This window comes from Polypterus senegalus, chromosome 14 (genome assembly GCF_016835505.1).
Source record: "Polypterus senegalus isolate Bchr_013 chromosome 14, ASM1683550v1, whole genome shotgun sequence".
Classification (NCBI taxonomy): Eukaryota; Metazoa; Chordata; class Cladistia; order Polypteriformes; family Polypteridae; genus Polypterus; species Polypterus senegalus.
Window position 1 is genome coordinate 18,489,103 of NC_053167.1, and position 20,037 is coordinate 18,509,139.

The 20,037-nt window shown below is 34.7% G+C and overlaps 1 protein-coding gene across 1 annotated transcript in view; it reads left to right on the top strand.

The window, feature by feature from the left end:
* The window catches only part of LOC120515185 (probable phospholipid-transporting ATPase IIA), a 177,184-nt gene that overhangs the window by 148,525 nt on the left and 8,622 nt on the right, over positions 1 to 20,037 (top strand). Inside the window, exon 15 of the mRNA XM_039735937.1 lies at positions 19,500 to 19,661. Within this exon, the coding sequence (XP_039591871.1) occupies positions 19,500 to 19,661 (162 nt within the window). The remainder of the gene's footprint in view (positions 1 to 19,499; positions 19,662 to 20,037) is intronic.

Below are 20,037 nucleotides of genomic sequence, written 5' to 3' on the forward strand. Positions count from 1 at the left end.
GACCCGGGAAGCGAACCCAGGTCTCCTTACAGTGAGGCAGTGGCACTACCACTGCGCAACCATGCCACCATCAGAAATAATCAGCAGCCTATATGTGAAATGGCATATATTGGGGCAATGTATAGAAAGTATCCTCCAAGCAAGTAGTAGCTACATATATCTATTTTGACGGAAAACATAGTCAGAAGCTGTAAATTATAATTGTACTATGATCTGCAAAATGTACATGATAGAAGTATTTCCCAGCACTGCCCAGGTATTATTTCAGAGTAATTTTACTTTACACTCATTTGAGTAAACAACAACATACAGTAGATTATAAAAGACAGGATGAGAAATCTATTACTGTACAACATAGACTTGTAGGGATCAGAAACCATTTAAAATTGGAAGAGCACTATAAGTACAAATCCTCCATTGTCACATGCTGTTAGGATTATGGTCACTGTTCTGCTCATGGACTGGACTGTCTTTAACCTTAACCTCTGACTTTATAAAGAAGTAATGTACAACGCCAGAAACCCGACATTAGACTGGATCATACATTTATTTTGTTGGACCTAGTTTTTGCTCTTTTCTTTGCTGTTTTTGTTTGGTAGCCTAAATCTGTTTAAAACCAGAGGACCTTCAATGAACCAAAAGCAAACAGTTTGGATGTTAAAAGTAGAATTTATCTAGAACTAATGCAAAAATCAGATCATAGTAAAATCTACAATTTCCAGCCCTGAAAAATAATGAAAACTTTGAAGGAAGAAAAAAAAAAAAAACCTCTAAAACAATTGTCAATGAAACCCCTAATAAAATGCCAAATGAAGGTACTACTATTTGCTACTTGCCAAAACGTTTATGGCAAGGTTATCAAAGCTGCACTGAATAATATAAATCATTTATGAACCGAAATAGAAATACCAGATTAAAATTTTGAAATAGTAAAGAGATAAACCAGTATATTCTTGGTTAAAGATTTATCTAAAGATGAGATAAAACAAATTGTCAATCAAAGAGATGGTAGGGAACAAAAGTAAATTGCAGACAATCTGAAGTATTATTAAATTGTGTTAGGGTTCAATGGAAACTTGCAGAAGTTCTGTGAGCAGTCAGTCATAACACCTTGTACCAGTTATATCTATTGGGAAAATTATTGGCAATCAGCAAATACCCTGAATTTGGCGTAACACCAATTATATCTCTTGCCTCACTGATCTGGGCTCCCCCAGAACAGAAAGCAGATGTTCTGATGCCCTTCATGATAGGTACTAAATCTCTCTGTTTTTTTGTTGCATGTATTAATGATTTGTTTTTTTTTTTATTGTGTTACCAATATGAGAACAAGTCAAATTTGATTTTATTTTGTTTTTGTTGTATTATTATATGCAGATGTTTGCTATTTTTCATCAGGTGACATTTTCAAAAATGTCTTTCTGATGATGTAAGAGCAGAAATCATTATATTCCTATCAAATAAAGGCTGAGGCCTTATGCGTTCCTTAAAGGATATAGGTTGGATTGTGAAGTTTTTATTGTCTTGCAGCTTTTGAAAAAGTTTTAGCATTTCAGAAAACAACACAATATTCAACAGTTATAATAAAATAGAAGACACAATGAAGAAAATTAAACTTAGGATAGAAAGAATCAAAAAGAACTTTGATAACTTCAGAACGTAACTGACAAAATGAATGAGGCAGAAAACAGAAATAAAGATTACACTTTTAACTAACTAAATCTTACTATACTATACTTCACTACACCAACTATAAATGAAGTGCAACAATAATTAGTTGCATTTCATTTTGTTCAGTTTTGCATTGGAACAGTTGTTTGTGAATGAACATACGACTCCTTAGGCAGTATACTTGTAATTGCACACAATGTCAAGTCTCTTCTTAAATCATTTAAAAATAGTAACCGACATTCTACACACATTCAGTATATCTGAATAAGAGGATAATGCAGATCAAAAGGCATTGCGTTTTCTGTTGCAAGATCTGTATGTATAAGCACAGCAGGCAAGCTTGGTAAGTTGTAATTACCCCAGGCATTAAGGTAATATCCCAATTAAAAAATACTACATGAGTTGTTCTTTTGTACCATCAAGAATAACTCGATTAATTATTGCTGTTGTATGTGTTTTTTCTTTTTTATTTTGTTCTATATAATTCTGTTCAGTTTATTTTTGCATTGTGTTCTTCATTAAGCACAGGCAAAGAGCACTGTGATAAGTTACTTAAAATGAAACTGCATATATTTCTTCCTAATGATATGAAGACATTTGACTTTTACATTTTTTTTCTTTTTCTGTGAATGAAATTTTGCATTTAGTGTATGTAGATTTTTTTTATGCCCAGAATACTTGAGCCAGAAATTTGTGTCACAGGTTACAATATATTGATTAGTCCTTTCATCCATCCATCCATCCATCCATCCATCCATCCATCAAACCATTTTCCTATCCAGTTCAGTCTAATTTGGAGCAGGTGCCTGCCATAAAGATACTGGACCTGGGATAGTCCTCATACTCACACATAATTGGCTAATTTAGGTTGTTCAATCAACTTCACATGTACTTGTTTAGTATGTGAAAACACATAGACATACACCCATATCACTTCTGTTATAGAGTGCAGTCCAGTAAAAATATCTTTAAAAGATGGTATTTTTAAGTATTACTTTCTATTCCTAAATAGTCATTGCTCTTTGAGTTTTCTTTATTTTATGCCATCATACTCACCTTGTGTGGTAGAATGCTTATGTTACAGGCTCATTTTTATACAAAATGAAGTAGGTTGCAAAGTTATTAAAATGCTGCAGAAACTGCAGCCTTATGATCAAGCACATGGAATTGCATTGGCTCTACAGAACATCTTTTTGTAACCCCTGCCCAGAGGGTTAATTTCTGTAAGAATTCTTATTGCAGCACTGAAAAATGTGTTTTTAAAGCAAGTTTTTCAATAATGTTGTTTATGTGCAATATTTATTTCCACTTTAGTATTAATATATATTTCTTAAAATTAATATTATATATGTACAAATATTCTGTATGTATTCTGTGTGTATTGTTACAAAATTGCTGTTATCATTTATATTTACAAAATGCACTAATCTGATCATAATGTTAAACTTGTTGGCATTCCTTTTAGCAGATGGTGGAAAAGTAAACTTGTATTTATTTCCGTGAACAAAAAAGCAGGATTTCCTTCTGTGTGTTTCCCTCTGTGCTGTTGTCAATTTTATAAATTTGCTAACCTATCTTCACATATCAATTACTGCCTCAGGCTTGCATGGCAAGCCAATTACAGCCACACAGTAACTACTGATAAAACTAAATAGTTCCAAACTTAAATCAGATGTTTGCCCTCTAGATCAAATGCAAATAAAATGCAACTTTATGAAACAGTAAACTGGGTTATTCAAGGTTTATTACTTTATGGTTTATTGCTGTTTTGTGTGTGTGTTTGTAAGCTAACTAGCTAACTAATTACCAAAGCAAAGAATGCTGCAAATCAAGGAGTCTTAAAGCCTAGTTATTCTTTTCATTGATCCTCAAGATAAAAGAGGTGAAACTGAGTCTTATCTGTAGTGCAAACACATATTTGCTTTTGTTTCTGATCAATTTAGATATTTTAAGTCTACCAGAAACTCCTTGCTTATCTAAAAAAAAATAATCTGATAAAAAAAACCTAATTTATGCTTCTTTAACATCAGTCTCGCCTTTTAGTTCAAACTATAATACAATTGATGCATTCCATTTGATCTTTTACATTTTTAACTCTGTAAATATATTATAAATATTTGATTTATTACTTGTGAAATACCTAAATAGTTTCCCTTGTTAATCAACTACAAACCACCTGCCTCTGGTTTCATTTTCAGCATGTATACTTCAAAATTTCTAGTGACTCTTTTTTTCATGTGAGAGTGTTCAATAATGCTATGAAGCTATTATTTTCATAGCACTTTACTGTAGTATTAGTGTGTGGTACCATGTTAGCCATTATGGATGTAATGAGAAAGCTAGCAAAATGACACCTTTTACTGGCTAACTAGAAAGATTGCAAAATGGAAACTCATCAAGCCCCTTCTTCAGGCAAGAAGTGCCTATTACATAGCACTTTACTAAAATACACCTGTGTACCTATTCATTTAAAGATAAACGTTTTAGCAATTTTAAGCGTAGTCTTTTACATCAAGCTAAATCATTGTCATGTTTAACCATGAAATATGATAACATCTACATACAGTAAGCTATAAGTTAGTGTTTGTCATTAAATAGGGCCACCTATTTCATTATATCTCTCTATTGGCACAAGCAAAAATAGACTTTTCATATTCAGGCTTTTGATCTATTGTTTACCCTTTCTTGACTCATAACCTTTAAAAATGTTTGTTTCATATGAACTTATTATTTCCTTAAACCTATTTTCACCTCTGAGATGATTAGTACTGACCTGCTTCGACAGGAATAGCTAGTTTCTCCACTGGTTGTTGAGTTCAGTACAGTACAGCCCCATGTGATGTAGATTGGTAATCTTGGTAACGTTTCTATAGTCACCTCAGTTATAATCAAGATAAGAGTATATATTTCTTTGATATTTTAATTGTATATTGTTTGATGTAAGACCTTTCTTTTAAGTATTATCCTTAAGACACAAAGAAACCTCATAACAAAAGAGCCATGGAACTTCATTAAGGTCTTTTGTAACGCTGATATGTGTATAGTACTTGTAATGTATGTTTAGTTATTGTAAAAACTGCTTTTGTTGCAGTTTTCTGTATTTATTTATTTATTTTGTATGCTGAGAACTAAGTAGAATTTGAGATGACTGCCTGAATCTGAATAATTAATATCAGTCATGTGGTAATTGGTAGCTTTTAGAAGAGAAACTTTACCATTTGATGATTACTGGCAAGAAGACAGATTTCTTGTGATGAACCTCTGAGGCAGAGTCAGAAGTAGTGCTTAGTAGATGATCACCTGGTCTTATTAATAAGAAGCTGAAAAAGATTGCTGTGATCTGTGATAATCCTTACTTGAGACTTCTAATAAACAGGTGTAGTAGGCCTTCTCCATTGCATTGGTTACTGCTTAATTGTACAGCACTGTGGTTCAAAATACCACATAGAATAGGTAGCAAACTATTAATAAAATGGATTTCCCAGTAAACTTATACCTAAATGCAAAACCAGCTCCTGCTTCCATATTAAGTCTCACTGTTATTCCTTGTATAATGGTCTAGGTCTTAATTTTGATCACACAAGTAACCTTTGCTTTTTTGTTATGTTACAGTATCTTTTTTCTATACTATATTAAGTCATGGAGAGCAACCAGCCTGTACATGAATAAATCAATCTAGTTCAGCGCAGTTTGTTAATGTAAAAGTATTTGTAAGGGTTATATGAAGCAGAAATAGAGTGTTGTACCATGTTAGCCATAGATTGATACAGTAGAAAGTAGGGTGAAAAATGCAAGCTTTTGAGGCAGCTAAGGCCCCTTCATCAGGCAAGGTCTTGTCTGATGAAGGGTCCTTAGCTGCCTCGAAAGCTTGCATTTGTAATCTATTTAGTTAGCCAATAAAAGGTGTCATTTCACCCCTGCTTTCTCCTGTATGAAGCAGAAATGTCACTCTTGTTTGTTTCCCAACGTCCATTATGCTTTGATGCAATTTAAATGTCTTTTTTAATTGATATTATGATCTTTAGTTCAGTTAAACTGAAATAGTGCATTTGTATTTCAGTTTATTATTATTTTACTCCATATTTTGCTTTCAGGCTAGAAGTTAAATGAGCTATGCATGTGTCAGCTAAAACTATTTTGTGACCTATTTTTAATATCATTTTTCTTTGTGGATATTTTTAGTTTTATGTAAACCAAAGTTTGACTCACTTCATTTAGTTTTGACAGTGTCTGATAAAAATTTGTTCAGAAAATTACTGATTACTTTTTTGATTCTTAAGAGTTTGCTTTGGACATGTGTGTAGAAACTGTCTAATCACACTCCAGAACAAAGTGTCAAAGCTTGTGGATGTAAAACATCATTCACACTCCAGATTAAATAAGCAGCCTCACTTCCAGTAAAGGCACAGATCTGACAGTACAGAGATTTAAGTTAGGCCTCTGTTGACTTGACATTTCATGGAGGTACCCTGGGATATGTGAGGGGTCAGGGCAAAGGTCAGAGATGTAAGCTGCATGGCCCTGTGTTATTTATTAGCCATAGTGGCCACAGCCTGAAACTGGAGCCTACTTCTTCTGGGTTAAAGGAAGCGTGATGAGACAGAATTGATCCTTTTCTAATGACATCTGGGTCTTTTAAGAATTACATTAAAGATAGATTGTTAAATAGGCAAAGGTGGATAAGCTCTGTGAACTTTGTAGAATATGTACAAATTTACACTGCAATAAGCAAACACTTCTCTCAACACATTTAATTCCGTAGGATCATTGATATATTTATACTTTTTTGGTTAGGAAACAATAATGGAATTGCTTTTTTGCAATTTAAGACTAAATCTTTGCCTTTTCTTATATTGTTTAAAAAAATTTGAGACTGCATTTCCCTTCAAAAGGAAAGAAACTGCTAAAGTCTGAAAAAAAACTTCTTAGATAATGTGTACAAGATTTATCTTCTTTTAATAAACTGACTTTTCCCTGGGATATGATCCCCTATAAATCTTAGTCTTCTTTCAGGCCTAAAGAGATACAAAAGAACACACTTAGAACTCAGTCTTTTAAAAAATATTTATTTGTATGTATATTTAGAATGTTAAATTATTTTTTTTTCTATCTCTTGAATTTCAAGGGGTGAAAATTCTGAAAATGTATATTTTGAAAAACAGGGCATAATAAAGGTAGCATGTACAGCAGTAATGGTCCTAATTCAAATAGCTCTATTAGCTTAGACATGGAGTAATTGATTTAGAATTATAACAGCATTCTAAAACCTGTTAAATCACAGTTTTCATTGTGGGGAGATTAAAAACCACATTCAGTTTTAAATTTCCATCTCCATTAAATTATAGTGCTTCATGTTTGTTCAGATAAATTTTGACAATTTCAATAGACTCCCTTTGATAGAAAGTAGTTTTTTTAAGACACTGTGTGATGTGTGCTTGTATATATAATATATTAAATGTTTAAAAGTTCCTAAAAATAGTATTATATGACAAATAAACTAGTGTTTATGATCTTATTGAAATATGATGGTGGTGTGGCACTGGGCCTGTCGCTGGTAAAGCTGAGGTCTCTTTGACTCAGAACTTGGATTTGGAATCCATGTCACCAACTTCACTAACAGCACCAACAGAAGTAACTTATGGTGAAATAAGGAGACCCAGTTTTTATTTGCTGAGATAAGTGACATCTTCCTAATAGTGACAAGGTTAACTTTCTCCCATAGTAGTATTATTTAATCTTAAAATTTTGAGAAACACAGCTGCTTGAAACGTCAGTGTATCTCATCATGAATAATCTTAAAATATGTTCTGTAACATTGTAAAGGGCAAGGTAAAAAAAAATTTGGCTTAATTTGAATTAAAATTTTCCCATTCTTCTGCCTAGCTAAATGTACTATCTAAAGTAGCAAAATTAAAATCTAAAAAAACTTATAACCATTTATATAATAGACTGACCTTTCATTCTGGATAAGTTCCTACCTTGCATTCTATGCTATTGGGATAGACTTCAGCCACCTCAACCCTGCGATATCCTATTATTAAAACAGAAAATAAGGAGAACAAGTGGCAGTATATCTAACTAAACAATACTAATATGAAAAGAGAAGGCTATAGTTTTTATTAGTTTAATTAAAAAGTGTCTCTTTGTGTTTATCTGGGATCTGTTTAATTAGCAACTACTTATCAACAAACCAATACTAATTATTAAATACAGTTACAATCATCATCATTTATAAAGAGATTTTCAGAAAAGGTATTTCCAGAAATAATGTAATATGAATAGTACTTTGTAGAGATTCTCAAACAAAATGTTTAGTTTAAACTTGCTATATCCTTCTATTTTCTAACATTTTAAATGCACACTAAATCTGATTTTCATATCCCTTTCATTTATGTGGCCTTGTCATCCTAAAATTCTAAAGATTTTTCATTTAGTTAGCATAGCTTCCATAGTTAAATCTGTGCTTTTGTTCATTGCTTGTCTCGAGTCACTTACTTTATCTTTTCAGCAGTAGGCTTTCTACATTAATTTATTCATTCATTCATTTTCCACTGCTAATCTGAAGCTGTCATGGGGCAATGGTCTTAACAGTGAGGCCCAAACATCAATTTCCCCAGCCACACTAGCCAGCTCATACTGGGGTATCCCAAGAGCTCCCAGGCCATCCGGGAGATATATTTTTCCCAGTGAGCCCTGGGACTTCACCAGGGTCTCCTCCCAGCTGGTCATGCCCATAAAACCTCCACATGGATGCATTCAGAAACCATATTATTGTTTTGGAAGCATTACTTTCGCAGGTGTTTTTCATGTTTAGGAAAGCAAATGTATTTGTTATGAACTCCCCACCACCATTACAGACATTTGGACTACTTTATAACAGCTACTTTACAAACAAATGAACAAACTTGATTCATTAATCGTGGTCCATCCGCATAAGTAGGGATAATGCGTAATAAACTACGCCTGATGTTGTCATAACTAGCATATCTGTGCATGTTTTGAAATAGTTATATTAGTTTTATTGCAGCACAGTGTAGGACACACACAAACACACCCACACACCAAGCACACACTAGGGCCAATTTAGAATCGCCAATCCACCTAACCGGCATGTCTTTGGATTGTGGGAGGAAACCGGAGCGCCCGGAGGAAACCCACGCAGACACGGGGAGAACATGCAAACTCCACGCAGGGAGGACCTGAAAGCGAACCCGCATCTCCTAACTGCGAGGCAGCAGTGCTACCACTGCGCTACCATGCCGCCTTAGTTTAATATTATTTTAAATATTATTGAAGTTGTGAATTTACATTTTACAGAACATTTATTTTCATACAAAATAAATATTACAGTACATTCATTTACTTCTATATTGTTGTACAGTATAGTAAGTTGTATTATAAAATATTCCATTGAGTGATTTCTTGCAGTATCCCTAAAGTGAAATTTGCACTGAAGTACTGTATGGACCATTCTGTACTGAATTTTTTTCTAAACACATGTCAGTGTTCCCACCTCAGGTGCATAACGCAATAATTTGCTTTAAACTTTTGTTTGTTGAAGAAATGCTTTCTGGTGTCTACCTTGAACACAGTTGTGTTGTATATGCTTTATATACTGTGAATGTAACTTTAAATGTAAGAAGATTTTAAACATTCTTCTCTTGACATACATGAGTTTCATGAAATGCAACAACAATTAAAAGTATTAAGTACATGTTTTAAAATACATTTTTTTTCTTCAGTAATCATCAGATGGCTATATTTAATGTTATACAAAAAATGTGCAAAGTAGAAAAAATTCATACACTGTTCACTGCAACAGTTTTACGTGAACATTCATACACATTTATATAAATTCAAAATTGAGATATAGATGGTCTGAAACACACCGTAATAACTTTACAACAGAAAAGTTTGCATGATGTAAACAAAAGGCAATGTATGATATCATAGCACATTTAAAAAATGTGTAAAATTTCTCCAAATCAAAATGAATATAAACATTGATGATTCTAATTAACCGAATTGTCTGTTTTCATTTGTATAACTGTTTGTTTTAAAAATACCATTCTAATTAAAGCATTTTTTGATATTGTGTAAAGAAATATTACACCAGACATTTTTCATGCCAGATGTGATTAGCTGAACTCGTAATTGTAATGTTCGGTTTTCATGAAATAAATTTTGTTTGGCCTTGGTTTTTCTTATTTTACTTCATTCAAAATGAAATGGAAATGCTAACAAGTACGAGTATGTGTGTGCACACATATAATTGATACTGTGAAATTGAAAAGGATACAGTACATCACTGGTGTGATATTCTAAATAACATAGTCTCTTGAAAACCAAGTATGGACTATCAAGGGATGTATTCATTATAGGGAATATTTGTGGCATTTAATAAGAATTCATTAAATATGTATGCCTAAATGGGGTGATTATAATAGGCTAGTAGATTTTTTTTCCTGTCTCTTTAAGTAAACAGATAATTTTAGTTCTGATAGCACTTTATAAACAAGGCCAGCATATCTGTAAATATCTAGACAATAGCCATTCTAATGCTTTGTAATTTGTTCCATTGTTTTGATATATGAACATTTGGTCTGATTTTTTTAAATGTTGAATGATTTTTAAATTTACATTAAAGAAAAATAAATGAAAAATTTGAATTATGCAGTAAGCAGTCAAATGAAGGTTCTGGGTTACTGAAAGTATTCCAGGTACAGGTGCATTTTTCCCCTCTGTTCTCGTACTGTATTTGGCATAGTGTATAGTGATGTGTGATGATGATAATGAGATCATTTAACCTTGGAACAAACATGTTAGGCTTAGAATAAGTACAAGGCCTCTGCTTACTAAGCACTGGCATACCAACTGTGAAAGACCAAGTTTTATAATGTTTATCCATTCTCCTGTTAAAGTCACTACCCCTGCTGGGCACTGGCAGGTGAATGTACTCGATCTCTTAAGGTATTGTGTCTGGTGCATTTAGGAATGTTTTAATTATATCTTCAGCCCTCAATAAAAGGACAAAGGTCTGTGTATCTTATGTATCTGTTTGTCAGTCCTGTTGCTATGTCTCTGTACTATTTTGTGATGTGCCATCTGTTGGAATGACCAGTCCATTGCATTTTATTACAAAAAATGTTTATGATGTGCCATCTGTTGGAATTACAAATGCAATGCATTTGTTTTACTATATGCATTACAAAATACATTCCAAATGATGTTGCATTGCAAACGTTAATGCTGAGATCTACTTTGATTACTTAACTTTCAAGCCATGTTAGACAGGTAGCACATCTAGTTACATTATATAACATTTAACATTTTTCTCTGTGCTTCTTTCGACAGTTATGTAAATTCAATTTAACTAATCGAAATAAAAAAACCTTCTAGTAAGTCACAATATGTACCAAAAGCTGTACGCTGTATAACATACATCCTGCAATTGGTTTTGTTTTTACTTCTCTCTTCTTTCTGAGAATATTGAAAATGCTAGAAATAGTGTAATTGAGCACCATTTCAAATGTGATAGGGAATAATTAGGACAACTGTAAAGTGGCTTTTTACTAAAATATTCAAATGATCTTACTTCATGATTTAACACATTGCAATCAAGAGTGTAAAGTTTGTACAAAAACATCTCCCAGAAAACTAAACCAGTGGTGACAGGCATATGTCAGTTTTTGATTTAATTAAGTATAGTTTGTGGAAACAATTAGTTAGAGAAGGGTAGAGCAAGGGTAATAATGATGAAACTTGTTTTCATAATCAAAGTAAACAGGAAGTTAGAAAAACAGTGTTTCCAAATTAGTATCTCAAATGTTTAGAAATAAAAAATACTTGACATGCCAGTTTACAAGTAATGGAAACAACAATTCTGTGAGATTAGTTAAAAGTTCAGCTTGCTTCTGATAAACTGTAGAGCTTAGACTTCTAAAGCAACATGTCCAGCATTGGAAGCTAAAGCTATGAGATGTCAACTATTTGCAATTTGTTGACCCTTTCAAAAAAAAAAACAAAACATGACCTTTCTTTTAAAGTTAGACAATTGCCAGATTCTTTTGAAATGCTAGGTTTTTAATGTGGATCATTTTATTGCTTGACCCTCTCTCATGACCAATAGTTATAAAAGGCAGAGAGTAGCAAACTTGAAAGAAGCGGAAATGAGCAAGATGATTTAGGGCTTCTCTCTCTATCTCTCTCTCAGCATTGTATATTTTTTCCTATTCACTGAGAGTGTTTTTTTAAAAATATTTTAAAATTATATAGTGGGTTTGATTAAAAAAAAAATCATTGCTGCTCGTCTTCATTTCCATGGCTGGATTGCAAACTACAGCGTTTGTCTTTTTATTGTTTAGCTAATGATTAAGAATTATTGCATTTCTAGAGATACAGTATCTGCTTCACTGAATTAAAGCAGTAGAAATTCCGGATCTAATCTTTCTAAACTGCCAATCTGTCTTAGAAATACTAAATGCTAAGAACATCTCAAATTCTCTTCCTTTCAAAGATACTAGGATACAGTGGGGAAAAAGATGTTTCAATTTATGTCACAGAAAAAGAGTGGCAGCCAAGTATAGAATACACACTATCTATATATGTGCAAACCATTCAATCATTCAACTGAAATCTTTCATCAATCACATTTATCTTGTTTAAAATTGTCCAAAATGCATCTAGGGCAAGACCAACCTGCTAGCATTGCACTCTAGCTCCAGCCTCACTGGGACAAGTTTTGGTGGTAAACAAATAAAAATCATTTTGGAAAGAAATCTTTGAGTGCTTACCATCCTTGGTTTCATTATCACTCCTATCACACATATTAACAGCTGTGTTTGTTGGACTTCCAGAGGGGCTTAAAGTGGAGAAGGACAAATTGATTGTAATTGCCTATACCCCACTACTAGCATGTAGACTTATCTTGCATAACTGGAAGAATACCAACCCACCTTTCGCATGTCAGTGGATAAATGATGTTCTGTACTATTTAAAATTTGAAAAAAAATCAGGATTCTTCCTTAGAGGATCTATTCAAAGCATTTTTAGAATATGTCAAGATTTAATTAATACAATTTTAGAATATGCATTTATATACAGTTCTTTTTTTCTTGGATAAGGGTTGAATTCTTTTTTGTTGCTTTCCTTTTTTAACTTTCTAATATATTTTTTCTTAGTTTTATGAAGTCATTTATTACTTTCAACTTGATTGTATATAATGTTATTTTCTTCAAATAAAATAGAACAATAAAAAGTACTAAATGCATATGCAATGAGTTTTAGACAAGATCTATATATTCCTGTAGGGAAAACATCATGGGTTATCAAACTGTAAAAATGTTTCATCACTGATTTGAAGGCTCATCTGTGAGTGGTGCAACCTGTTATATAGAGCAGTGTTTTTTAAATAGTGTGTTGCTGCACAGTGGTGTGCTGCAAGAACCTCATATGTGTGCTGTGGAAATAATAGTGTAGCTCACTTGGGTCTGTACCTGAGAGAGACAAGCTTCGCAGAAAGTCAAGACCTGCATGAGGAGGACATGACTACCTAGAGAAGCTGTCATAAAAGCAGCCCCACAATCATGTTGCAGACACAGCCCTTGGAGCAATTCAGACGTATCTCCTGGCTCATTGGCTGCTAGAATCCATCTGCCTGGGTGTTTGATTGCCAGCAAGTCTCACAGGGCCAGTGGATAGTGGGTTTACTATACAAGTTGCCACTGAAGCAAACAGTCATGGGTAATGGAATGAAACAGCTGGGAGATGCCACAAAAGTGCTCACTGAGTGCTGTGTCCGCAAACACTGATGTTGGAGCTGCTTCTTTACTGGCTTCTCCAGTAGTCCCACCCCTTCAGACAACTGAGCATGTGTATGTGATATGTTTGTGATTAGTAAAACAATGGTGTGCTTTGGGGTATATTTAGTTACAGAAAGGTTGCCACCACAGAAGAAAGGTTGGGAAACACTGATATAGATGATACTTATCCATCAGTCAAGCAAAAGCATAGTAAATGAAACTTGTCACAAAAATATTTCTTTCCAATACTAATATTTCATAACTGTCCCAACTGCCAGTTGTAACTGGTACAGGATAAATGTAGAGAAATTAATAATTTTTAAATAATATGAAAATCCACTACACATCTTATTCATAAACCCTGAAGCATAATTGCTTGGAATTTTTTAATTATGTACTCCTAGACAATAAACAAAGCTACACTCTATTTCTCTTTTTTAAACGTATATGTATATATGTATATTATGTAACGAGGCCTGACCCGACACAGATTCACTCTGGAGGCATGTATAAAAATAAAAAGTCTTTAATTTTTCATCACCTGTGGGGGCACAGTCCCAAGTGTGAAAAAAAACTCCACCAAAACCACACCACACACTTCTCCCTTCTGGCACCACCACTCCTCCTCTAAGCTTCATCCTCACCCACCCGACTCTGGCCAATGAGTGGTGGTTGCTGGCTCCTTTTGTTACTGCTCCAGGTGCTTGATTGCCCACATCCGGCTGCACTTCCAGGTGTGGTGAAACTAGTGCCCAAAAGGGGCTAGCAGCTCCTGCTGCAGCACCCCTGGAGGTGCCTGCGGAATCCAACAGTGCTGTACCAAACTCCAACTCCCATGAAGCCCTGCGGGAGGCCTAGGCACCACTGCACCAGAGAGGCTGCCATCTGGCATCCAGGGGGAGATAATGTGTTTCCCATGCTTGCATCCCTGGAACATATGCTGCAGGGGCGTCCCGGCCAGGCATGGGCCCCCGCCATCCGTCACAATTCATATATGTATATTTATATATGTACATGTATATATGTATATTTATACATTGACATGTATCTATGCATATTTATACATGTACATGTATCTATGTATATACTGTGTATATAATGTGTATAGTTGGCACCCTGCCCAGGATTGGTTCCTGCCTTGTGCCCTGTGTTGGCTGGGATTGGCTCCAGCAGACCCCCGTGACCCTGTGTTCGGATTCAGCGGGTTGGAAAATGGATGGATATTGTGTGTATATGTGTGTATATATATATATATATATATATATATATATATATGTATATATATGTATATGTGTATATATATATATGTGTGTATATATATATATATATATATATATATAAATGTTGAGTAGAGTTGTGTCGATACTTGTATTTTATTGGTTTAATCTGATGTACTAGCAGGTATGTGTAGTCACAATTTAATTGTATTCTGTGACTTAACTAGATATGAGTAGACAGGTTTGTTATTGAACAAAGGGATATACTGTACATTATTGTGGACATAGGGTGTTTTAACATTTGTAGTTCATTTTCTTTATTCCAGACTTAGATGTTTCTGTTACCTTGTTTCAGTTTCCAGTTGCTTCGGTTGTGTTTCATAACTGTCCCAACTGCCAGTTGTAACTGGTACAGGATAAATGTAGAGAAATTAATAATTTTTAAATAATATGAAAATCCACTACACATCTTATTCATAAACCCTGAAGCATAATTGCTTGGAATTTTTTAATTATGTACTCCTAGACAATAAACAAAGCTACACTCTATTTCTCTTTTTTAAACGTATATGTATATATGTACAGTGGTGTGAAGAACTATTTGCCCCCTTCCTGATTTCTTATTCTTTTGCATGTTTGTCACACAAAATGTTTCTGATCATCAAACACATTTAACCATTAGTCAAATATAACACAAGTAAACACAAAATGCAGTTTTTAAATGATGGTTTTATTATTTAGGGAGAAAAAAATCCAAACCTACATGGCCCTGTGTGAAAAAGTAATTGCCCCTTGTTAAAAATAACCTAACTGTGGTGTATCACACCTGAGTTCAATTTCCGTAGCCACCCCCAGGCCTGATTACTGCCACACCTGTTTCAATCAAGAAATCACTTAAATAGGAGCTGCCTGACACAGAGAAGTAGACCAAAAGCACCTCAAAAGCTAGACATCATGCCAAGATCCAAAGAAATTCAGGAACAAATGAGAACAGAAGTAATTGAGATCTATCAGTCTGGTAAAGGTTATAAAGCCATTTCTAAAGCTTTGGGACTCCAGCGAACCACAGTGAGAGCCATTATCCACAAATGGCAAAAACATGGAACAGTGGTGAACCTTCCCAGGAGTGGCCGGCCGACCAAAATTACCCCAAGAGCGCAGAGACGACTCATCCGAGAGGTCACAAAAGACCCCAGGACAACGTCTAAAGAACTGCAGGCCTCACTTGCCTCAATTAAGGTCAGTGTTCACGACTCCACCATAAGAAAGAGACTGGGCAAAAACGGCCTGCATGGCAGATTTCCAAGACGCAAACCACTGTTAAGCAAAAGAACATTAGGGCTCGTCTCAATTTTGCTAAGAAACATCTCAATGATTGCCAAGACTTTTGGGAAAATACCTTGTGGACTGATGAGACAAAAGTTGAACTTTTGGAAGGCAAATGTCCCGCTACATCTGGCGTAAAAGGAACACAGCATTTCAGAAAAAGAACATCATACCAACAGTAAAATATGGTGGTGGTAGTGTGATGGTCTGGGGTTGTTTTGCTGCTTCAGGACCTGGAAGGCTTGCTGTGATAGATGGAACCATGAATTCTACTGTCTACCAAAAAATCCTGAAGGAGAATGTCCGGCCATCTGTTCGTCAACTCAAGCTGAAGCGATCTTGGGTGCTGCAACAGGACAATGACCCAAAACACACCAGCAAATCCACCTCTGAATGGCTGAAGAAAAACAAAATGAAGACTTTGGAGTGGCCTAGTCAAAGTCCTGACCTGAATCCAATTGAGATGCTATGGCATGACCTTAAAAAGGCAGTTAATGCTAGAAAACCCTCAAATAAATCTGAATTACAACAATTCTGCAAAGATGAGTGGGCCAAAATTCCTCCAGAGCGCTGTAAAAGACTCATTGCAAGTTATCACAAACGCTTGATTGCAGTTATTGCTGCTAAGGGTGGCCCAACCAGTTATTAGGTTCAGGGGCAATTACTTTTTCACACAGGGCCATGTAGGTTTGATTTTTTTCTCCCTAAATAATAAAACCATCATTTAAAAACTGCATTTTGTGTTTACTTGTGTTATATTTGACTAATGGTTAAATGTGTTTGATAATCAGAAACATTTTGTGTGACAAACATGCAAAAGAATAAGAAATCAGGAAGGGGGCAAGTAGTTTTTCACACCACTGTATATTATGTAACGAGGCCTGACCCGACACAGATTCACTCTGGAGGCATGTATAAAAATAAAAAGTCTTTAATTTTTCATCACCTGTGGGGGCACAGTCCCAAGTGTGAAAAAAAACTCCACCAAAACCACACCACACACTTCTCCCTTCTGGCACCACCACTCCTCCTCTAAGCTTCATCCTCACCCACCCGACTCTGGCCAATGAGTGGTGGTTGCTGGCTCCTTTTGTTACTGCTCCAGGTGCTTGATTGCCGACATCCGGCTGCACTTCCGGGTGTGGTGAAACTAGTGCCCAAAAGGGGCTAGCAGCTCCTGCTGCAGCACCCCCTGGAGGTGCCTGCGGAATCCAACAGTGCTGTACCAAACTCCAACTCCCATGAAGCCCTGCGGGAGGCCTAGGCACCACTGCAACCCAGAGAGGCTGCCATCTGGCATCCAGGGGGAGATAATGTGTTTCCCATGCTTGCATCCCTGGAACATATGCTGCAGGGGCGTCCCGGCCAGGCATGGGCCCCCGCCATCCGTCACAATTCATATATGTATATTTATATATGTACATGTATATATGTATATTTATACATTGACATGTATCTATGCATATTTATACATGTACATGTATCTATGTATATACTGTGTATATAATGTGTATAGTTGGCACCCTGCCCAGGATTGGTTCCTGCCTTGTGCCCTGTGTTGGCTGGGATTGGCTCCAGCAGACCCCCGTGACCCTGTGTTCGGATTCAGCGGGTTGGAAAATGGATGGATATTGTGTGTATATGTGTGTATATATATATATATATATATATATATATATATATATATATATATATATATATATATATATATATATATATATATATATATATATATATATATGTATATGTATATATATGTATATGTGTATATATATGTATATGTGTGTATATATATATATATATATATATAAATGTTGAGTAGAGTTGTGTCGATACTTGTATTTTATTGGTTTAATCTGATGTACTAGCAGGTATGTGTAGTCACAATTTAATTGTATTCTGTGACTTAACTAGATATGAGTAGACAGGTTTGTTATTGAACAAAGGGATATACTGTACATTATTGTGGATATAGGGTGTTTTAACATTTGTAGTTCATTTTCTTTATTCCAGACTTAGATGTTTCGTTACCTTGTTTCAGTTTCCAGTTGCTTCGGTTGTGTTTCATACTTTAAACTTTCAAATGAACTAAACATATTAATAAACATCCCATGGTTGTTTAGTACACATATTTAATTGGGCAGAAAAATTTCTTCCCCTTGAACAACTGGAAAACTAACTGTATGATGTTGCGTATTTACTTTCCGCCTGCCACCATATAAATGTAACCTCAGTTTAGTTTATCTCGAATCACATGCCTACTATCTTAATTCTTGCACATATCTGACAATAAGGATAATTTTGTATATTTTAAAGTTTGTGTGCACATTGAGTGGTCACCCCACCAGAATGCATCACTTTCCTATTAGAGGGTTTAATCAGTAATCTCACAGGGCACTATTATTAATTTCTTGCCATCTCCTGTATGTGTTTTGATTGACCAGATCACTTTTGAATTTACAGTATTTATTGTCAACTCGTCTCTGATTGCATATGTGAGAGCCTGTGAACCTAAATCACCTAATAGGGTTGCTAGTGACTACCTCAGCACACACAGCTTAATCCCTAATGCACAGTATTGTATGTAGTTAGACCAGTCCTATGCCGGATCACATTCATACCTCATGTAAACCACTCCAGGAATCGCTTGGTACCACAGTGACACCACCATATTCAATGGTTCTTGATATAGTTATTTTGGTCTGGTCTAAACAAATTGGACTTTAGCAGAAATCACTCCAGAGTTTGAAGAAAAGGCACCAGACAGACTTTTAAGTATGGATTTTTTTTTTTTAACATTCTGACATAAAATTCAGTTTTTAGAAGTATTCATACTGTATATGTGTATACACTTGGAAAAACTCTGCTGTAATAAAGTTTTCATATGTATTTAAGTTGCTTTTATGTGAATATTTAAGTACTTCATGTTTTATTTTGCATAGGTAAGCCAGACCAGTTTACTCATACTACATGCCCACTGCTTAGACTTAATTTGCCACTCTGTATTATAAATTGTGCTTGTCAAAAAAGACATCTCTATCATGTTTTGCAGAGAGGGCAATGCTTTAAGCTTTATTTTGAGTAAACTACAGATGTGTCAAATGCAAATGACTATTTGACACTCCTGGAAACTTGAATATGTAACTTAAGCGATATAAAAAATGTGCAAATTTCTTTTCCACTGAACATTTATTCTGTAATAATTTTAAGCCCATAATAAGTGGACATTCTGCTATATTACTGTAAAACACACAAAGCATGTTTAAGAGTTCTTTTTGGCTTTTGCCTCGATTTAATAAATTTGCCATCTCAGTACAGTATTGTACATTTTGGTTTGAATTTTTGTTTACATTTATATTGCTTAAATCTCTGGCTGTATGCACACACATTGAAAGTTACCTTTCTCTTTTCTGTTTTCATTCAAATGACTTTTAAATCCATAAATCTAATTCTTTTACTGACCTTTCACATCTTTGTTTTTTAGGTTGCCTTGGTACAGTGGACTGAAAGTGTTGGACTGACGCTTGTAGGTCGAGACTTGTCGTCTGTTCATCTGAGGACCCCTGGTGGACAGATCTTAAATTTTACAATTCTACAGATTTTTCCTTTCACATATGAAAGCAAACGTATGGGAATCATTGTGAGGGTAAGAATTTTTATTTTTTATTTTTTATTTAAATTTAGTTTGTAAATGGTTACTTGTTTATTTATTGGTATTAAACAACAATAACAGATTAAATATTGAATAAAGTCATAAACTGACATTTGCTGTATTGTAGTGTGTATGATCACCTTTAAGAGGGCGCCAGTTAATTAAATGTTTGGTAATTCACGAGCATGGTTATGAACTGTCCTGTGCTTCTTTAGAAACCAAATGTTTTGAAGGCTTCATCTGCTATATGGCAATTGTTTTTGCTTTTCAAGTCACATGTATGTTTACAGAGCAATAAGATAATCTTTTTTACTGCACTACAAATTATAAAATACATATATTCACTGATCAGCCACAACATTAAAACCAT